The following is a 19120-nucleotide window of genomic DNA, read 5'->3' as shown; positions in this document are numbered from 1 at the left end:
GTAGATGACAGTGGATGTGCTTCCTTTATTCATGAAGGGCAGGAATAATTATAGCAACACACACAAAATGCTGGAGGAATTCAGCAGGCCAGGCAGCATCTATGGAAGAGAGTAAACAGTCAATGTTTCGGGCCAAGACCTCCTGATGAAAGATTCAGCCTGAAACATCGACTGTTTATTTTCAAAGATGCAGCCTGGCTGCTGATTTCCTCCAGCAGTTTGTACGTGTTGCTTTGGACTGCTAGTATCTGCAGATCTTCTCATGTGAGTAATAATTATAGTCCAGTTTATCAATTATTAGGGGTAGCATTATTAGAAAACATTGAAGGATAGGATTAAAGTTGCACTTTGAAAGGAGAAATTAATCAAAGATAGTCTTTTGATACCACTTCAAATGATGTGGTTGATGTGGAGTTCAGTAAGGCCTTTGACAAGGTCTCCCATGGGCAAGATTTTCCATACAGAGCTTCCAACAATTATCAAGTTCAAATTTATACACATGTATACAGCTAAATGAAATAATGTTGCTATTATATTTAAAAGGTATTTGTATTATATTTGAATGACATTTGGACAGATAATTAGGAAGGAAAAGGCTTTGGGCTTAATGGGATTAGCACAGACTGGCATTAGAATTCTCATGGATGATGGGGCTGAAAAGGCAGGTTTCTGCGCTATGCAACTCTGACTCTGTGAAACTCCAGAACTCACCCTTTGTGGTAGGAGGCACATCTCTTAACACCAAGTGGAAGCAACACCAAGGAGTAAGAGGCTTTAGAGACAAATGCTTTTCTCACTGAATGATTTGATCACAAAGATGGGCATTTTAGAAAAATGGTTTGTTGACAGGGAATCTGCCCCATGGTGATGTATGAGAGGGACAGAGCAACCAAGAACACTGGTACAAGAGTAGTAGATGAGCTCAGATTTGAAAATGGAAGATGTGGGAATAGACAGGTGAACATTATGAAACTGCAAGGGTTTTAGAAGCTAATAAATTGGCTAAGCTGAATATGCTTTATGTACATAAAAATGAGTGGTCTTTTTAACAGTGAGTCCTTAGAAGTAGGTTTAGGTCAGGAATAGAATACCAAGGTTTCAAAATGCCTTTTCCACCCTGAGATGGGAGTCAATGAGTGCTCATAATCAATGACCAGGGAACCAGATTCATGCTAGGGCTATCAATATTATGCATCTTCATATTCATTTTTACAAAACAGAATCGATTATTTGGAAACTCAGAAACCACTGGAGGAACTCAACAGGTCAGGCAGCATCAATGAAGGGTAATGAGCAGTCTACATTTGGGGCCAAGACCATTCATCAGCATTTTGTGTGTTGGTCTATCCCAGCATCTGCAGTGTTTCTTGTCATCAATTATTCAAGATTTATTTTAGAATCAGGTTTATTATCACTGACAAATGTCATGAAACTTGTTTTGTGGCAGCAGCACAGTGAAAGGCAAATTACTAAAAGTTACAATAAGTAAATAAACAGCAAAAGAGGAATAATAAGGTAGTGTTTATGGATTGCTCAGCAAAGAGAGGAAACAGCTGTTACTAAGACATTGAATGTGGGTCTTCAGGTTCCTGTACCTCCTCCCTTCTTGAGGCACTGCCCTGTGAAGATGTCATTGATGGTAGTGCGAGTTTTGCCCGTGATGGAGTTGGCTGAGTTTACAACCTCTTAAGAGTCTCTAAATCAGGTCGTGATACAGTCAGATTCCTCTCCATATCTGCGGCAATTTGTTGGTCTTTGGTAAAGGATTAAACCAAATTTGGGATTTTCAGGGGAAAAAACATAACCCTAAAGCTAAACGTACCTACATTCTCTCAGTACGTCAGTGGGTTCCTCGCATGGTTATAAAATCACTTTGGGCACACCTGCTCCTGAGAAGCATTGAAGGCAATATGGCATTACTGGAGGCAAGGCCCGAACCATCTGCCCGCTCAGCTAGATAGTAAGACTCTGTGGCGCTATTGAAGCACGGAGAAAATCCCCGTCTTGCAGCCGTGTTCTTCGCTCAATGAAACTTGGGCGGGGGTGGGGGGTGGACGACAGAAAATGTTCTCAGAACTAAGCAGCACCTGTGAAGAGACAAACTGGAGTTAACATTTCAGGACGGATGACGGTTTCCACAGTTTCTCTCTCCACAGAAGACGTTGCTGACTTTGAGAGTGTTTCCATTTTCCGTTTTTTTTAATTCACAATGTCTGTTGGTTCTCAACATTACTCAAGCCATTTATCGTCAGTGATGTGCAAACCAAATGCCATGTTGGTTCTGATTTAACAATCCTCAGCACCCGATTCCGCCGGGTTAGGAGATGAGCTGAAAGTGAATGAGGTTTTCTTTACGGTTAGTAGGGGAGTGGCGATATGCATGGCTCCATTCCAATTCAGGTTTGTAGAGCAGCAACAGCTCGGACAGAGGCGAAGCAGCTGACGCAGGGACTGCGGTAGCGTTCCGACTCCGCCCCACGCTCTCGGTTCAATCCCGCCTCGATAAACGTCTAGCCCCGTGGAGGAGGGTCTACAAACACTGAACCCCTTCCCTCAATATTATTGGTTCCCAATGTCGCGTTAAGAAGTGCAGGGTCAGTCGTTCCGTGGGAGGGGTGCCGAAGAGAAAAGTTTGGAAAAGTTTGTGGCGACAGCTCCCATGATGCCACGGTGACCCGGCACTAGCCCCGCCCGCTGCCTGCATCCGGAGAGGAAGAGGTACGGTAAGTGGAGGGTAATTCGGTGTTCAGCCTGGAGCTGCTACCCCGATCCCCCTTACTCCCCTTCCCCCTCTGTTCAAATCACGGCCGGAGCTGTGTCGAGCGGCCGACTGTGAGCTGGCGCCTCTGGTTCCTTGATCGCGGAGCTACCCCGGCCAAGGCCCGCGGCGCTGGAGGTCAGATCGGACGCACTCCCTCCCCTCCCCCCAGAGTACTGGTTCTCATTTAATATACAAGTTAGAGTAGCAGAGAGTCAAGGAGTAGGTGAGGATAATGAGGAGCGAACAGTGAGAGAATTGGGAAAGGGGATTTGGGGAAGATGGGGGGAGGGGAGTGAAAGTGATGGCTGGAGGAAGAAGGGAACCAGGGAAAAAAAGACTGAGTGGGGAAGTTGGTGATGATGAAGGACAGAGAGCTTGAGCAGCTGAGAGGAAATGAGGGAGAATTGCCAGTGAGCAAAGTATTAGTAAGAAATATTGATAAGGCGTTTTTCACCAGGGCGGAATTGGCTAATATGAGAAGGTATAATTTTAAAGTACTTGATGGAGTGTCAGGGGTAGTTCTTTTTTAGCAGAGTGCGTGGAACGTGGTGGCAGGGGCAGATACATTAGCCAGATATTTGATACACACATGGATGAAGGAAAGAAAGCTGGAAGGCTATGCGGGAGGGAGGTGTTATAGTAGATTGATGTCGAAGTAGGTTAAAACGTCGGTACTACATCGTGGGCATATACTGCTGTATGTTTAGTGTAGAGCGGGTGAATAGGAGAAGAGGAGAGGTGACGTGGGGCTCATGGGCTAAGGGAGGGATGAGTGCGCCGGGATGTGGTTGTGCTGAGATTGGGCCTCAATGCAGGGCACGAAATTGCAGCGCGCGGTAACTGGACTCGCAGCAGCTGAGCCACGACAAGGTCGCAGGCGATGGGAACCTCGTGATCATTTGTCAATGGGGAAAAGTCTCATCTGGTACTAACTACTTTCTGGCACGGTTACATTGTTCCAAACCGCCGAGCCGGTCAGGTTTCAGCGCTGTTTAACCTTTTCTGTTTTCTCTTGTGTTTTTAATTTTCTTGAGTTTGTATTTATGAAATGTAGGGAGTGGGAAAGTGATTGATGACAAGTTGACCGTGACACCAAAACTTGTAGGGTATCCCGTTATGGGTGTAAGGAGAGAGTTAAATATGGTACCTCCGTGGTATCTGCGGAAATGTGTGACAGAAGTTTGTAAGACAAACTGTTGTTAGTCTGGAATATGGGAATGTCTTGAGAAAATATAAGGGAACCAGTATGTGGCAATATTTTGAAAACAGTGTGAATACTAGTCTACAGCTCAGAGTAGATAATGGGGAAAAACATGTTTCTCTGTGGAAGGGAAGATGAATCTGCAGGTGCAGGTACTGTCTCATTGGAAAGTATTTGTGAAAGTGGTCTTGATGGGTATAAAAAGGGGCAATTTCTTTGTGCAAATTTCTTTTCTTTGGTTGGATTACGGCTAGTGCTAAGAGATAGAGACAAGGACACAGAGACTGCAAAAGCTGTTGGACACTTGTACTTTCCTCCAGCAAAATATTGTGTAGCGTAGTTTAGTGATTGGGTGATAAGTATTAATTTTGTTTCTTTAAATCAAAGGTTGAAAGGTCCAATTCAATGTCAGTGAAATGTATACAATATACATCCTGAAATGCTTTTTCTTTGCAAACATCCAGGAAAGCAGAGAAGTGCCCCAAAGAATGAACGACAGATAAACGTAAGAACCCCAAAGTCCCCCCCCCCTCAGCTTCCCTCCCTCCCGTGCGTAAACAGCAGCGAGCAACGATTCCCCCCCCCCACCCCCTGCCACCGGCAAAAAGTAGCAAGCATTGGCACCCTCACCAAGCGCCCAAGCGTGAGCAAAGCTATAGCAAAGTGCATTTACCCCAAAGACTTCGCATTATGCCCGGCATTCGACATGCTGCAGATTCTTTCTCCGGAGAAAAAGGTGTCTTCAATTTCCTAGCGAGTGGGGAGACGTAACAAACAACTCACTGGTTTACGATGTTAAAAGTCTGCTACGTCACTTTTTTCAAGCTCTGTGCCTGAAGATCGCAAAGATCCCAGGTCTTTGGGCCCACAGCAGATATCCCAATGACACACAAGTTTCCTGCCGTGACACCAATCCTCGATCTGCCCATCTCCAGAGCCCCGAGATCTTAGGCTTCCGAATACGAGCTGGACTCTTGGGCTGAACATGGTGTGCCGAACAATGGCCAGTCCTGAACCCTGAGAACGGGTCCCATTCCCGCAAAGGACTGAAGTCAGTGTGTAACTCCAAGTCACTGTCTTCAAAAGAACCCTGAAAGGGAAAAATAAAGATATTAAAGATGGAAATAGGGCTGTTTCCGAAGATGCAAGCAAAGGAGTTGCCGTTTAGCATCATCTTAACTTTGGTCATTAGTCATTTTTCTCTTTCAATATTCATCTTTTATATTAGTCTAATAAAGTAATTCCAAGTGTCTCCTTTGTGGGTACCTCTTGTTGCTGAATTGGAAAAGAACAAGGAAGGAATTGAAATATTTTCGTACACAATTGGTACAGTTGGTAGGATTCAGCACAATGTTCTGCAAACAACAGGATGCTCCCTTTGGCAGGATGGAGTTTAAGGTGCCAGGGTGGTCATCCATTCAAAGTTCTTAAAACATTCTGTAAACTTAGTGTGAGTACCAGTCTGCAGCCCTGAGAGTAGATAATGGGGAGAAAAGTGTTTGTCTGGGAAAGGAAAGATAATTCTGCAGGTGCTGATACTGCCTGTCACTGTTTCGTGGGAAAGTATTAGAGTAAGGGGTCTTGCAGAGTATTAAAAAAAGGCCATTTCTTTGTGCGATAGTGAGACATCACACCCAAGTGTTAGCATCAGACTAAGTATTGCTATCCCAGCTTTCGGGGTCCAACCCTTAGTCATTAACAACCTTATTTTGATGGGATGTGGATCCTGATCCTGATCCCTTAGCCTTGCTAGATCCTTCTTCCTTGGGGGGTTTGCTGGGTTTTAGCTTTGACAGTCCATTGCGTTAACGTGATGGCGTTCTTGGTGGCCGTTCCTCCTGTTTGGAGAAACTCTGCGTCATTTAACAAAGTGGCGATTATACCTGGGATGTTACCACTGTTGCTGTCCATCTCGGCTCTCTAACGTGTAGGAGGGCCAAACACAAACAATACATTGGCCATTTTCTAAAACCATCGGTGTTGTCCGACTATCCTGCTACCGTAAACTCTGCCCCACCTGTGGGAACATTCTGTTTGTTGAACATTGTACTGAATCCTGCCAACCTGTGCCAATTGTATAATGAAAGACAAAAAAGAAAAAAATGGTTAATGGTGCAGTGAAAAGGACAAAAATAATACAAATCACCAAATCATGCTACACAATATTCTGCTGGAGAGAAGCGCAAGTGTCCAATAGCTTTTGCTCTCTCTCTATTTGTCCTTCTTTCTATCTCTTGGCACTGGTCACAACCCAACTGAAGAGAAGATTGCCCCTTGCAAAGAAATGGTCCCTTTTTATACCATTCAAGATCCCTTGATTGAATACGTTCCCATGGGACAGTAACAGGCAATATCTGCATCTGCAGAATCATCTTCAGTTTCCTAAACGAACATGTTTCCCTCCGGTATCTACTCAAATTTAACTCTTTCTGTACAGTCACCAGTCTGCTCCCAAACTTAGGAATACCCACAGCAGGAGAAGTGCACAGTGAAACTCGGTGGTTTTATACTTATTGTCGCCAAACAATTGATACTAGAATGTACAATCATCATAGCGATATTTGATCCTGAGCTTCTCGCTCCCTGGATTACAAATCGATAGTAAATATTAAAAATTTAAATTATAAATTTTAATTAGAAAATAGAAAAATGGAAAGTAAGGTAGTGCAAAAAAAAACCAAGATGCAGGTCCGGATATTTGGAGGGTAAGGCCCAGATCCGGGTCAGGATCCGTTCAGCAGTCTTATCACAGTTGGAAAGAAGCTGTTCCCAAATCTGGTCGTACGAGTCTTCAAGCTCCTGAGCCTTCTCCCAGAGGGAAGAGGGACGAAAAGTGTGTTGGCTGGGTGGGTCGTGTCCTTGATTATCCCGGCAGCACTGCTCTGACAGCGTGCGGTGTAAAGTGAGTCCAAGGATGGAAGATTGGTTTGTGTGATGTGCTGTGTTCACAATCTTCTGCAGCTTCTTTCGGTCTTGGACAGGACAGCTTCCATACCAGGTTGTGATGTACCCTAGAAGAATGCTTTCTACGGTGCATCTATAAGAATTAGTGAGGGTTTTAGGGGACAGGCCAAATTTCTTCAGTTTTCTCAGGAAGTAAAGGTGCTGGTGGGCCTTCTTGGCAGTGGACTCTGTTTGGTTGGACCAACTCAGGTCATTTGTGATATTGACCCTGAGGAACTTAAAGCTTTTGACCTGTTCCACTTGCGCACCACCGATGTAAATTGGGTCGTGCAGTCTGCTACTCCTGAAGTCAACAACCAATTCCTTCGTCTTGCTGACGTTGAGGGATAGGTTATTGTCTTTGCACCATGCCACCAGGTTCTTAATTTCCTCTCTGTACTCAGACTCATCATTACCCGAGATATGGCCTACAATTGTTGAGTCATCAGCAAACTTATATATTGAGTTTGATGGAAACTTTGCTACACAATCATGGGTGTACAGTGAGTACAGCAGGGGGCTGAGTACACAGCCTTGTAGGGCACCGGTGCTCAGAGTGATTGTATTGATAAAATTCTGGGTCAGCAAGGATTGCAGGTGTATAAAAGCCTGGTTAGACCATACTTGGAATATTGTGTTCATTTCTGGTTGCCTCGTTATAGAAAGGATGTACCTTTAGAGGTGCAGAGGAGATTTACCAGCATGCTGGCTGGATTGGAGAACATGTCTTATGAGGATAGGTTGAGCGAGCTAGGGTTTTTCCTCTTTGGAGTGAAGGAGGATGAGAGGGGACTTGATAAAGATGTACAAGATGATAAGAGGCATAGATCAAGTGGACAGCCAGAGACTTTTTCCCAGGGCAGAAATGGCTAATATGGCGGGGAGGAGACTTGATTTTAAAGTGATTAGAGGAAAGTATATGGGAGGATGTTAGAGATACCTTTTTTTACCGAGCAAGTGGTGGGGGTGTGGAACACACACTACTGGGGTGGTAGAGCAGACACATTAGGGACATTTAAGAGACTTTTAGACTCGTATAGATGAAAGAAAACTGGAGGGCTATGTGGGAGGGAAGTGTTAGATTGATTTTAGAGTAGATTAAGAGGTTGGCACAGCATTGTGGGCAGAGGGGTCTGCACTGTGCTGTAGTGTCCTACGTTCATAGTGGTTGTTCGCTATAATGGGCAAGCTCACTGCCGACACAGCTCACCAAGGACTTGAAGCCCCCTTAAGTCCCATGAAAAATGTGATTCAGCAATGGACAATATTTGGGAAGGGGGTTGGTGGGGGGGGGGGTTGAGTTGACTGTCCAGTAGGAAAATTAACCAAATTCGTCATTCCAACAGCTCTTAAACGATTCCTGTTGAAACTCAAGTCTTCACAGTTCCACTTAGAATGGAACCTGTCTCTATAACCAAATGTACTGTTTGTTTGCAGATGTTGGGGCTTTCTGTGTTTCGAGGGGCTAACCTCCTGAAGGCGCGGAGCCTATTATCAGCTGCTTGCGTTCGAGCAGTTCATGGACATGGTAAGCACTCTTGCATCCACACCACCACTGATTTTGAGTCACTGGAGTATGACCAGACCGGCAAGTTTTGAATACTGTGGTCAATGGGACCAGTCAGGTAGTGAATGAACAATGTAGTTTAAGAGCTACCACAGCAAAAAGGGATAGAACTTTGGGATGAATTAAGGTGATAAAATTACTGGGTTGTGATTGTTTGTGGTTTACTCGCCTCTAAGAACATAAGAAATGTGAGCAGGAGTAGCCATCTGGCCAGCTGAGCCTGCCCCACATTCATTAAGATCAGGGCTAATCCATTTCTGCCTACCAGCCCTTTCTCCATAAGTGCCTTATCTCCTATGCAAAAATCTATCTGTGTCTTAAGTGTATTTAATGGGGTGGCCTTTGCTACTTTCCTGGGTGAAGAATTGCACAGATTCACTGCACATAATAATACTCCCAAAATGAGATCTCACCAGATCCCTGTACAGTTGCAGCTTAACCCCCTGCTCTTTAAATTCAACCTCTCCAGCAATGAAGGCCAACATAGGGTGGTACGGTAGCCTTGTGGTTAGTGTAACTCTACTCAGTGCCAGGACCTGTGTTCAATTCCACTTCTCTCTGTAAAGAGTTTGTACATTCTCCCCGTGATTGAGTGGGTTTTCTCCGGGTGCTCCGTTTTCCTCCCACATTCCAAAGATGTGCTGGTTAGTAAGTGTAATGTGGCAGGAGGGACTTATTGGGCCAGAAGTGCCTGTTAACTGTGCTGTATCTCTAAATAATAAAAAAGGAAAAAAATCTATTTGCCATACTGACATTGTTGCACCTGCAAACCAAGCTTTTATAATTCATATACAAGCACTCCCAAGCTCCTCTGCAATAGTATGCTACAATAGTATTTCACAGTTTAGATATTTGATCTTCTACTTTTCGTTCCAAAGTGAATGTCCTCACATTTATCAATGTGGACTCCATCTGACAATTTCTTGCCCACTTACTCAACTTGTCTACATCTTTCTGCAGTCACTGCATAATTTGCTTTTCTACTCAGTCATCAAACTTAGAAGAGACCATGCTCTCTTCTCACTGCTGCCATTGGGAAAGAGGTATGGAAGCTCCAAGAACCAAACCAGCAGGTTCAGGAACAGTTCTTCCCCTCAACCATCAGGCTGCTGAACTAAGTGGATAACTTCACTCCTCCCCAACACTCAACTGATTCCACATCCTATGGGCTCACCTTCTTGGACCCTGCAGCTCACGTTCGCAATATTTATTATTATTAGCTTTCTTTTTTTGTTTTTGCACAATTTATTGTCTTTTGCAAGTTGGTTGTTTGTCTGCTTTTGCAATCTTTTAAAAATTGATTGTGTTGCGTTCCTTTGTATTTGCTGTGAATACCTGCGAGAAGATGAATCTCAGGGTAGTATATGGTAGTAAATGTGATAATAAATTTACTTTGAACTATGAGAATCTGGAATTCATTACCACAAATGACAATGGGGTCTGAATCATAGGCTATATTTAAAGCAGAGGATGATAGGTTCTTGGATCGGGAAGGGTGTCAAAGGTTACAGGAAGAAGGCAGGAGAACAAGTTGAGGGAGAAAAATAAATCAGCTGACCGACTGGCCTAATTCTGCTGTTATGTCTTATGATCTGGTAACTGAATATGGGGAAGCCAAACCAGTGCCAGGGAAGAGCAGTTTACCTGATTCACTCTTGACAGATGTGGCCACCACTTGCCGATACACTTTGTTGTGACTGATCCTGATAGATACTGAATATCATCCAACAATCAGCTGTTGGATTGCTGGATTTGATTTTACCTCCTTCCTATAGGCCTGATTGAAGCAAGTCTACCTCCAGAGCATCTACTTTTCCAAGATCTACACTTGCTTTCATTTACAATTTGAGTCCAGTGAGGGGTGTTTTTACTGTGGAGCAGGATGTCATTAGCAATACAGAGCTATGAAGGCACAGCACTGCCGAGTTACTGAGCAGCTGCAGGGCAGAATGGACACAAAGTAAAGCTTCAGCTACCCTATTACACACTCTAAAATAATTTGTGTATGTAAAAGTGTGAATTTTGGAAATCAGAAGTAAAACAGAAAATGCTGGAAATACTCGGCAGATCAGACAGCATCTATAGAAGAGAAACAGTTAATAGGACGACTATTTGAAAAAGCATTTCTGCTTACACCGGTGGGGTAGGTTTGAGTTCATCGGTGTAGTTTCCCTCCAGGATGTTTACTCTACATGGGATTGTGGTTGGAACAATTATAGATTGTGGATGGAAGAAATACAGAGCACAAGGCAGACAATAACAGAGGATGAGAGGAGGCCGCCATAGATTGTCAGATAGAGGGTGGTACTCGCAGTGTATGGTACACTAACATCTTTGCACGTTATTATTTCAGAGGTTGTTAAACAGGAAGACATGTCACTGCCGATGTACTGTGACAGGAAGGATACACCACTCCCCGATATTCCCTACTTTACGAAGTTGAGCGCAGAGCAGAAGGCCCTGAAAGAAAAAGAGAAGAGCTCGTGGACAGATCTGACCAATGAAGAGAAAGTCGCATGTAAGTGAACCTGAGCCACTTGGCAAATGACTTGAGATTCACTCCACAAATGGGAGGAGTGTCCTTCTGCCTAGTCTGGGGTAGAGCAGTTGCTCAAACTGCATTTTGGAATGAAGCTAATAGTTCAGTTCTGGAGTGAATTGGCTGTGCCCACTAGGACCCAGAGTTGCAACATCCCCAGATAATAAAGGCTCAGATACTGCCTGGTCCCTTGGTCTCAGCAGGATTCAACAGTACATCAGATGAGCAGGCTAAACTGTTTTTATGACTCAGTTGGTGATGTCATTATCGTTTCTGGATGAGGGAAGATTGGGGAGATTTTACACACCAAATTGTGCCAGTTCTCCTAGGAGGGAGAAGGCCCTGGGTAAGATTGGGTCCATCAGTGAAACAGCAGAGAGGCATGTTGAGGAACGACCTCAAACTTTTAATGACTTTAAAGACAGACAATGGCCCCTAGAACCCTCACAGTTCTTTGCAGTTCAGAAAATGGATTTTCTTTTTTATCCCAAAAAACTGTCTAATTAATCACCAAGAGGAGGGTTTCGATTCAGTTAATACATTATTGATTGACTCTGTTTTTGTTTTACATTAGTGTATCGTATTGCTTTCAACCAGACCTATACGGAGATGAACAAAGTGAGCAATGAGTGGAAGTCTGTGGTGGGTGGTGTGTTTGTTTTCATCGGATTTGCTGGCCTGATCGTGTTGTGGCAGCGGTACTACGGTGAGTGAGTCTCCTGCCATAAGCAGACTTTACAAATTACAAGATTAATTGGGAGAAGTAGAATTTTTTCACTCTGACTTGCTTGGTGACAGGTTCAAGCACTAGGCCATGTATGGCGCTAACAGCTGCCGACTGGGGCTTCAGAACATGCCTGTGGTTTGGGATTGAGTGCTGTTCGGTTTCCGTTTGAGGATGTTTAATCAGTGTATAGTTGAAAGTGCTTGCTCACTCTCAGCTGAGATCGTGAACTTTGGCACAAAATCCAGGCCAATATTCTGCATTGTCAAAGCTCTGCCTGTAAACCAACCCAAGGGAGCTTCTCAGTGGGCGCAAATAATTTCATGGCCTTGTTTAGAGGCAGCGTGGCATTTCTTTCAACCAACCTCTCAGTGATCTGGTTGTTTTGTCATTGATAATAGTATCATCCAGGTGTGTAAAGGAGAAATTTTAGTTTTTCCTACTTTACTACAAGAACTGTAATTAATTACTTGATCAGATGGGGGGGCTGGGGGAAACTACAGGACAGCTTGAGATTATCATGGACACTGGACATGGACACGAGATATCAAAGACACTGTGCCCCATGCATTCTTTGTCCCTGTGCTAGTAGTCCTGTGTATCCTGTCCCCTGACACCACCAAAGACTGTGACTATTTCCATGTGGATCTAGAAATGCCCCTCCTTTATTGTTAAACTGCCTTGCTAATGTCCAGTTCTGAATCTGCAGAAATATTCATGGAGTAAAATTTAGAATAAACAAAAGCCGTTATTTTTTGGTTTGTGTCACAAACTCCATTGCTTCTCTAGTAAACCTAGAGTCTAGACCATCCCCAAAAACACGGCTGAACCAAACTCTTTGGTAGCTTGGTATTCTATTTAATTCAGAACCAAGCTTCCAAAGTCATTCTCATTGTCGACACTGTTGTCTTCCATATTTACAACATCGCCCCTCAATCCTGTCCAGGCTCTGGCTGGAGGCCTGTGACTAGTGGTATGCTGCAGGGATCCATGCTGGGTCTTTTTTTTGTTTTGTCACCTCTGTCAATGGTCTGGGTGATAATGCAAACTGGATCAGCAAATTTGTGGATGACACCAAGAGTTGGGGAATAGTGAACAGTGGGGAAGGCTATCAAAGCATGCAGTGGGATCTAGAAAAATGGGCTGAAAATTGGAAAATGAAATGGCACATTGGCCTTCATTAATCAAAGTGAGTACAGGGGTTGGGACGTTGAAGATGTATAAGATGTTGGTGAGACTTAAGCTGGAGTATTGTGTGTTGTGGTCATCTACTTGCAGGAAAGATGCCAATAAATTGAAATAGTACAGAGAAAATTTACAATGATGTTGCTGGGACTTGAGGACCTGAGTTGTAGGGAAGGATTGAATGAATAGGCTAGGACTTTATTCCTTTGGAGCATGGGAGAATGAGGTTTTTTCCACTGAGGTTGGGTGAGATTAGAACTAGAGGTTATAAGTAAGGGTGAAAGGTGAAATGTTTAAGGGGAACATGAAGGGAACCTCTTCACTTGGGTGGCGTGAGTGTGGAACGAGCTGCCGATGGCAGCTGTGAATGTAGATTCTATTTCAACATTTAAGTGCAGTTTGGACAGGTATATAGATGGGAGGGCTTGGAGGACTTTAATCCAGATGCAGATTGATGGGAGTAGGCAGAATAATAGTTCTTCGTGGACTAGATGAGCCAAAGGGCCTGTTTCAGTACTGTATTGCTCTGACTCCTTTCTTTCTGAAACCTTCACCATAAAACTTAGTATTCCAGAGCTTTCCTGGCCAGGCTGTCACCCCATCCCCTGTAGACTTGTAGAACACAGCAGCACAGAAACAGGCCCTTTGGCTCATTTAGTCTTTGGACCATTTGAACTTCCTACTCCCGTTGACCTGCACTGGGACTGTAGCCCTCTGTACCCTGACTGTGTATGTGCCTATCCAAACTTTGCTTAAACACTGAAATCAGGCTCGCATGCACCACTTGCACTGGCAGCCCATTCCACACTCTCACAACCCTCTGAGTGAAGAGGATTCCCCTTATGTTCCCTTAAACTTTTCACCCTTAACCTATGACCTCTAGTTGTAGTCCCACCCAACCTCAGTGGAAAAAGCCTTGCCTTTATTTACCGTATCTATACCCCTCAAAATTTTGTATACCTCTATCAAATCTCCTTCCAGTCTTCTGTGTTCCAAGGAATAAAGTCCTAACCTTTCCTTAAAACTCAGGCCCTCCAGACCCAGCAACATCCTTGTAAGTGTTCTCTGTATTTTGTTTTCAAACTTATTCACATCTTTCCTGTAGGTACGTGACCAAAACTCTACACAATACTTCAAATTAGGCCTCACCAATGTCTTGTAGAACTTCAACATAACATCCCATCTCCTATACTCAATATTTTGATTTATGAAGGCCAATATGCCAATGCCAAAAGCTTTCTTTACAACCATATCTACCTGTGACACACGCAAAAAATGCTGGTGAACGCAGCAGGCTAGGCAGCATCTATAGGAAGAGGTACAGTCGATGTTTCGGGAAGGGTCTCGGCCCTTTGTTCTGCCGCACTCCCCACCATTAACTGTTTATGAGACCCACCCCGGTTGGTCCTGCAGAAGAGCAACACCTCTCACTTGCCTGCTCTAAATTCCATCTACTATTTTTCCAGCTGGTCCAGATCCCACTGCAATCCATTATAGTCTTCCTTGCTGTTGACTGCACCCCCAGTCTTGGTATCATGTGGAAATTCTAACAAAGTGGCTCAGATTATAATGGGGTTTATTCTCACTGATAAAAGCCATGGAATTTGCTGTTTTGTGGCAACAATATAGTGCAAGCATAATGAATTACTGTAAGTTACAATAACAATAAGTAATGCAAGAGGAATAGTGAGATTTGGTTTATTGATTGTTCAAAAATCATATGGTAGAGAAGAAACAATTGTTAAAGCATTGAGTGTGTGCCTTCAGGGTCCTGTACTTCCTCATTGATGATAATGAGAAAACAGCACGTCCCAGATGTAAAGGTCTGAAACATTAACTCTTTGTTCACAGATGCTGCCTGTCTTCTGACGTGTTTCCAGTAGTTTGCTTTTTAGCCTCTCTGTATCACATAAACACAGCGTAGCAATACAGTGTCTCATGACTTGTTACATAGTCAGGTGACACTCTCTGGTAATGAACTTACTGCTGGTTTTCTCGTGATGACTTTTTTTTGCCAAGTGTCTGGTTCTCATTTGTACGTCTCTCAGTCCTGCTGTCTGTGTCTCTTCTAGTGTTACCATTGATTCTGGCTACTTCAGGATTGAAAACGACCAGATTAACTATTGTTGATTTAATTTCTATATTGCCTAGGCCTGCCCTGTGTTCGTGCATACACCATGGAATTGGAATTCTCTAAACTGTTTGGGTTGTGTTCTGCCTAGAGGTTAGGCAGGTTGTTGGTGTTAACAAACATTACAGTGCAGTTTCCTAGAATGGTTGGATCATCACACTGATCACAGTTGGCACCTGCACTAGCACTTATGCATTGCCATCTACAAGGTGCTGTGGGGCTCCCTTCACAAACATCTGATTTGATATCCTTAACTGGCTCTAAGATTGTGAAAACTCTGAAATGAAATTAGCAAAAGGAATGTCTAATCTCACCACTTAAGTGAAGATTAGTGACTTCTTTGCAGTGATTAGGGCTACACTGCAGCTGCCAGCCAAGGCTGGTGGTGTAAAGGTGAATGGCCAGGTCTGATGTGTATCTGCTCTCCCCCACCCCACCCACTCATCATTCACACAAGCCCCTGTCTTCAGTGGCAAGGCCAGGGGTGGAACGATGTGCAGTTTTGACCTCAGCACATTCCCACTGGGGCTGTCATTTGTTGTCAATGGGCCTGTTGTCTAAACATTCCAACCAAGATTGCTTCGTTTAATCTGGGTTGCCAACCCACAAATTTGGCTGGTCGGCATTTAGTTAGCAATTCCTGTTGTTATGTCTTCACTTTTACCTCTGTGTTAACTGGTGGCCTGTAAAACAGCTTGTGTATTAATGTTGTTACTCTGGTTCCAAACACTGGTAGAAGCTGACTGTGTCTGGTTAAGACCTCTAACATTACTTTTAACTGCTGTTCTCACTGCCATGTTATTAGCCTCTGACAGGGGACTGGGAATTGAGGGGCATTTGTAGGTTGGATCATCCTTGCCATTGTTGCTCTTACTGCTCACAAGTACTTAAGACCAAGGCAGTGGCTCTGACATTCTCCCTTGGCTTATTTACTGTGGCTGGCACCAGTGTGACTCAGGCCAAGAAAACGCTGCCAATGCTGCAAATCGGAAATACTTGGGTTGGGCAGTAATTGTACAGGGAGAAACTGTTCATATTTCAGATCAGTAGATCGTTGGAAGTGCTTTAAATTGCAAAGCAGGTATGAGTTTTGTCTTCTATCCTTATTTACACTTTTAGCAGATCAGGAATCAGGTTTATTGCACTTACATTAGTCGTGAAATTTGTTTTGTGACACAAGTTCAGTGCAGGCATAACGAGTTACCATAAAAGTAAAGTGCAGAATTGAAGCACGAAGTAGCGTTCATAAACTCTTCAGAGATCTGATGGCAGCGTGGAATAAACTCTTCAGAGATCTGATGGCAGAGTGGAAGAAGCTGTTCCTAAAATGTTGAGTGTGGGTTTTCAGGCTACTGTACCATCTCCCTGGTGGTAGTAATGAGAAGAGGGATGTCCTGGATGGCGAAGGACCTCAATGATGGTGAATGGCTAAGTGTACAACCCTCTGAAGCCACTTATGATCCTGTGTATTGGAGCAAAGGATGTTTGGCCCCATTCTGAGTTGTAACCATTGTCGTAAAAGCAAGATACTGCACCTGTTACAAATCCAAAACAAAGCAAGGCATTTCTGGCAAACTGTTCGTGTGTAAATTGAACTAGTTTTTGTGTGTCAGGCTATTTCTTCCCCATGCCAGTCTATTAACTTGCAAGTCACTGATTCCTTAGAGCTGTACAGCATGACAGCACAAACAGGTGCTTTGGCCCATCTTGTCATGCCTAGTCCCATTGACCTGTACCTGTCCTAGCTGACACATGATCACATGACATCAGGGCTGCTCCAGTCTCTGCAAACTTTCTGTAGCCTAACTTCACTTTTTTACAAAAATAATACTTCTCCCCCCAAAATGCTTTCAGTGATCCCATTTATTAATCTTCCTGGAATGGTAGCTCTTTCCCTTTGGTGCCCGACAGAGGTGATGGTGCTGGGTGAAAGCTGTGCAGTTCTTGCTGTGGATTAATTATGCTTTCCTGTTTATCATTCAGTTTATCCTGATCGACCACAAACCTTCAGTGCGGAGTGGCAGGAAAAGCAAGCCAAGAGAATGTTGGACATGCAGATGAATCCTATCGAGGGATTCGCCTCCAAATGGGATTACGAGAAGAACGAGTGGAAGAAGTGATCATCTTCAGTCCGGCGCCAGCAGATCCTCACTCACCACTGGAACTGTTCTACATGGCCAACCTTCATCCTGCCAGTTTCAAAGTAAAATGTAAAATAATCACAAATGCCCTAAGCAGCATTTAAATAGTGAAATGTCATAGCATTTATAATGCAACTTATAATAAAGGTTGCTCTTACAAAATACTGTTGCTGAAGTATGGTAAATATTGCCAGCACAATTCACGGAATGGATGTTGTCAATTAAAACAGCCCTTCTTGGTGGGGTATCCATGAACTTGCACTTTTCTTTCCATTCACACATGGACACAGTAGTAGGTGGACTCTGAGGTGTGATTATTTTAAGCATAAGACTTTGGAGCAGAATTAGGCCATTCAATATTGCCTATTTATTATCCCTTTCAGCCCCATTCCCTTTCCTCCTCCCCATAACCTGTGATGTCCTTACTAAACGTGTCGACCTCCTCTTTAATTACACCCAATCACTCAGCCTCCACGGCCATCTGTGGCAGTGCATACCAGATTCAGCACCCTTTGGCTAAATAAATTCCTCCAAAAAAGGGACATCCTTGCATTCTGAGATTGTGCCCCCTAATCCTAGATTTCCCCCACTGTAGGAAACATCCTCTGTAGGCCTTCTAATGAGATTTGGCCTTTCTCTCCTCCTCCCCTATTATAAACTCCAGTATGTACAACCCCAGAACCAATGACACTCTTTAAGTAAATAATCACCTGTAAATGTGAACCTGGCATAAATTAACTGCTCCAACAATCCACCTGCAACAATTATTATCAAGTCATGGCTAAAAAGGTCTGGGCTCACTCTGCTGGGGGCCATCTTAATCCTCCAGAGGGAATCAAATTACATGTTGAAATGTCAACTCTATTCCTTTCCACCTGTGCTGCCTGACCTGGTGAGTTCCTCCAGCATTTTCTGTGTGTAACTGTTTTTAAAAGGAATTTGTTATTGAAAATATGGAGTGTTATAGAAAAGCCTGATGGAATGAATTGGAAATACAAGCCAAATGGATTCTTCCTTCTATGAAAAGCAAAAAGCCAGAGGTACAGGTGCTGCAATTGGTTTCTTGGATAAAGTAACCAGGATCCCACCTTCAGGTCATGATTGCCAACTGCCACACTGAGTACCCAGCTATAGCCGCAGGCCTAATGCCACAAGTTAAAACTGGTTGTAGACGGGTTATATTCTGCATGGAGGTCAGTCACCAGTGGTGTGGCTAATGGATCTTCTATGACCACTACTCCATGATTTTTATAAATGACCTAGATGAGCAAGTGAAGGAATGGGTTAGTAAATTTGCTGATGACACAAAGGTTGGAGGAGATGTGGATAGTGTTGAGGGCTGTCAGAGGTTACAGCAGGACATTGATAGGATGCAAAACTGGGCTGAGAAGTGGCAGATGGAGTTCAACCCAGATAAGTGTGAAGTGGTTCATTTTGGTAGGTCAAATATGATGGCAGAATAGAGCATTAATGGTAAGACTCTTGGCAGTGTGGAGGATCAGAGGGATCATGGGGTCTGAGTCTATAGGACACTCAATACTGCTGCCCAGGTTGACTCTGTGGTTAAGGAAGCATACAGTACATTGGCTTTCAATGGTAAGATTGAGTTTAGGAGCCAAGAGGTAATGTTGCAGCTATATAGGACCCTGGTCAGCCCCCACTTGGAATACTGTGCTCAGTTCTGGTCACCTCACTACAGGAAGGATGTGGAAACCATAGAAAGGGTGCAGAGGAGATTTACAAAGATGTTGCCCAGATTGGGGAACATGCCTTATGAGAATAGGTTGAGTGAACTTGGCCTTTTCTCCTCAGAGCGATGAAGGATGACAGGTGATCTGATAGAGGTGTATTAGATGATGAGAGGCTTTTTCCCAGGGCTGAAATAGCAAACATGAGAGGGCAGTTTTCAGGTACAGAGATGTCAGGGG

At 43.8% G+C, this 19120-nt stretch overlaps 1 protein-coding gene across 3 annotated transcripts; it reads left to right on the top strand.

Moving 5' to 3' along the window:
• Positions 1–2606: 2606 nt before the first annotated feature.
• Positions 2607–17354, top strand: LOC140185669 (cytochrome c oxidase subunit 4 isoform 1, mitochondrial-like). Of its 3 annotated transcripts, none has more exons than XM_072239160.1 (5): positions 2607–2718; positions 8343–8433; positions 10826–10990; positions 11586–11717; positions 17035–17354. In XM_072239160.1, exons 2-5 carry the CDS (start codon positions 8343–8345, stop codon positions 17169–17171), a joined length of 525 nt encoding a protein of 174 aa, XP_072095261.1. In that variant the 5' UTR covers positions 2607–2718; the 3' UTR covers positions 17172–17354. The 3 variants fall into 3 exon arrangements, with proteins under 3 accessions (XP_072095261.1, XP_072095251.1, XP_072095272.1); XM_072239150.1 differs by having other exon boundaries at positions 2607–2723; XM_072239171.1 differs by lacking the exon at positions 2607–2718 and adding an exon at positions 2804–2896.
• The last annotated feature ends 1766 nt before the right edge of the window (positions 17355–19120 follow it).

Source organism: Mobula birostris, chromosome 2, assembly GCF_030028105.1.
Source record: "Mobula birostris isolate sMobBir1 chromosome 2, sMobBir1.hap1, whole genome shotgun sequence".
NCBI lineage: Eukaryota > Metazoa > Chordata > Chondrichthyes > Myliobatiformes > Myliobatidae > Mobula > Mobula birostris.
This window is presented reverse-complemented; position numbering and strand designations above follow the sequence as displayed.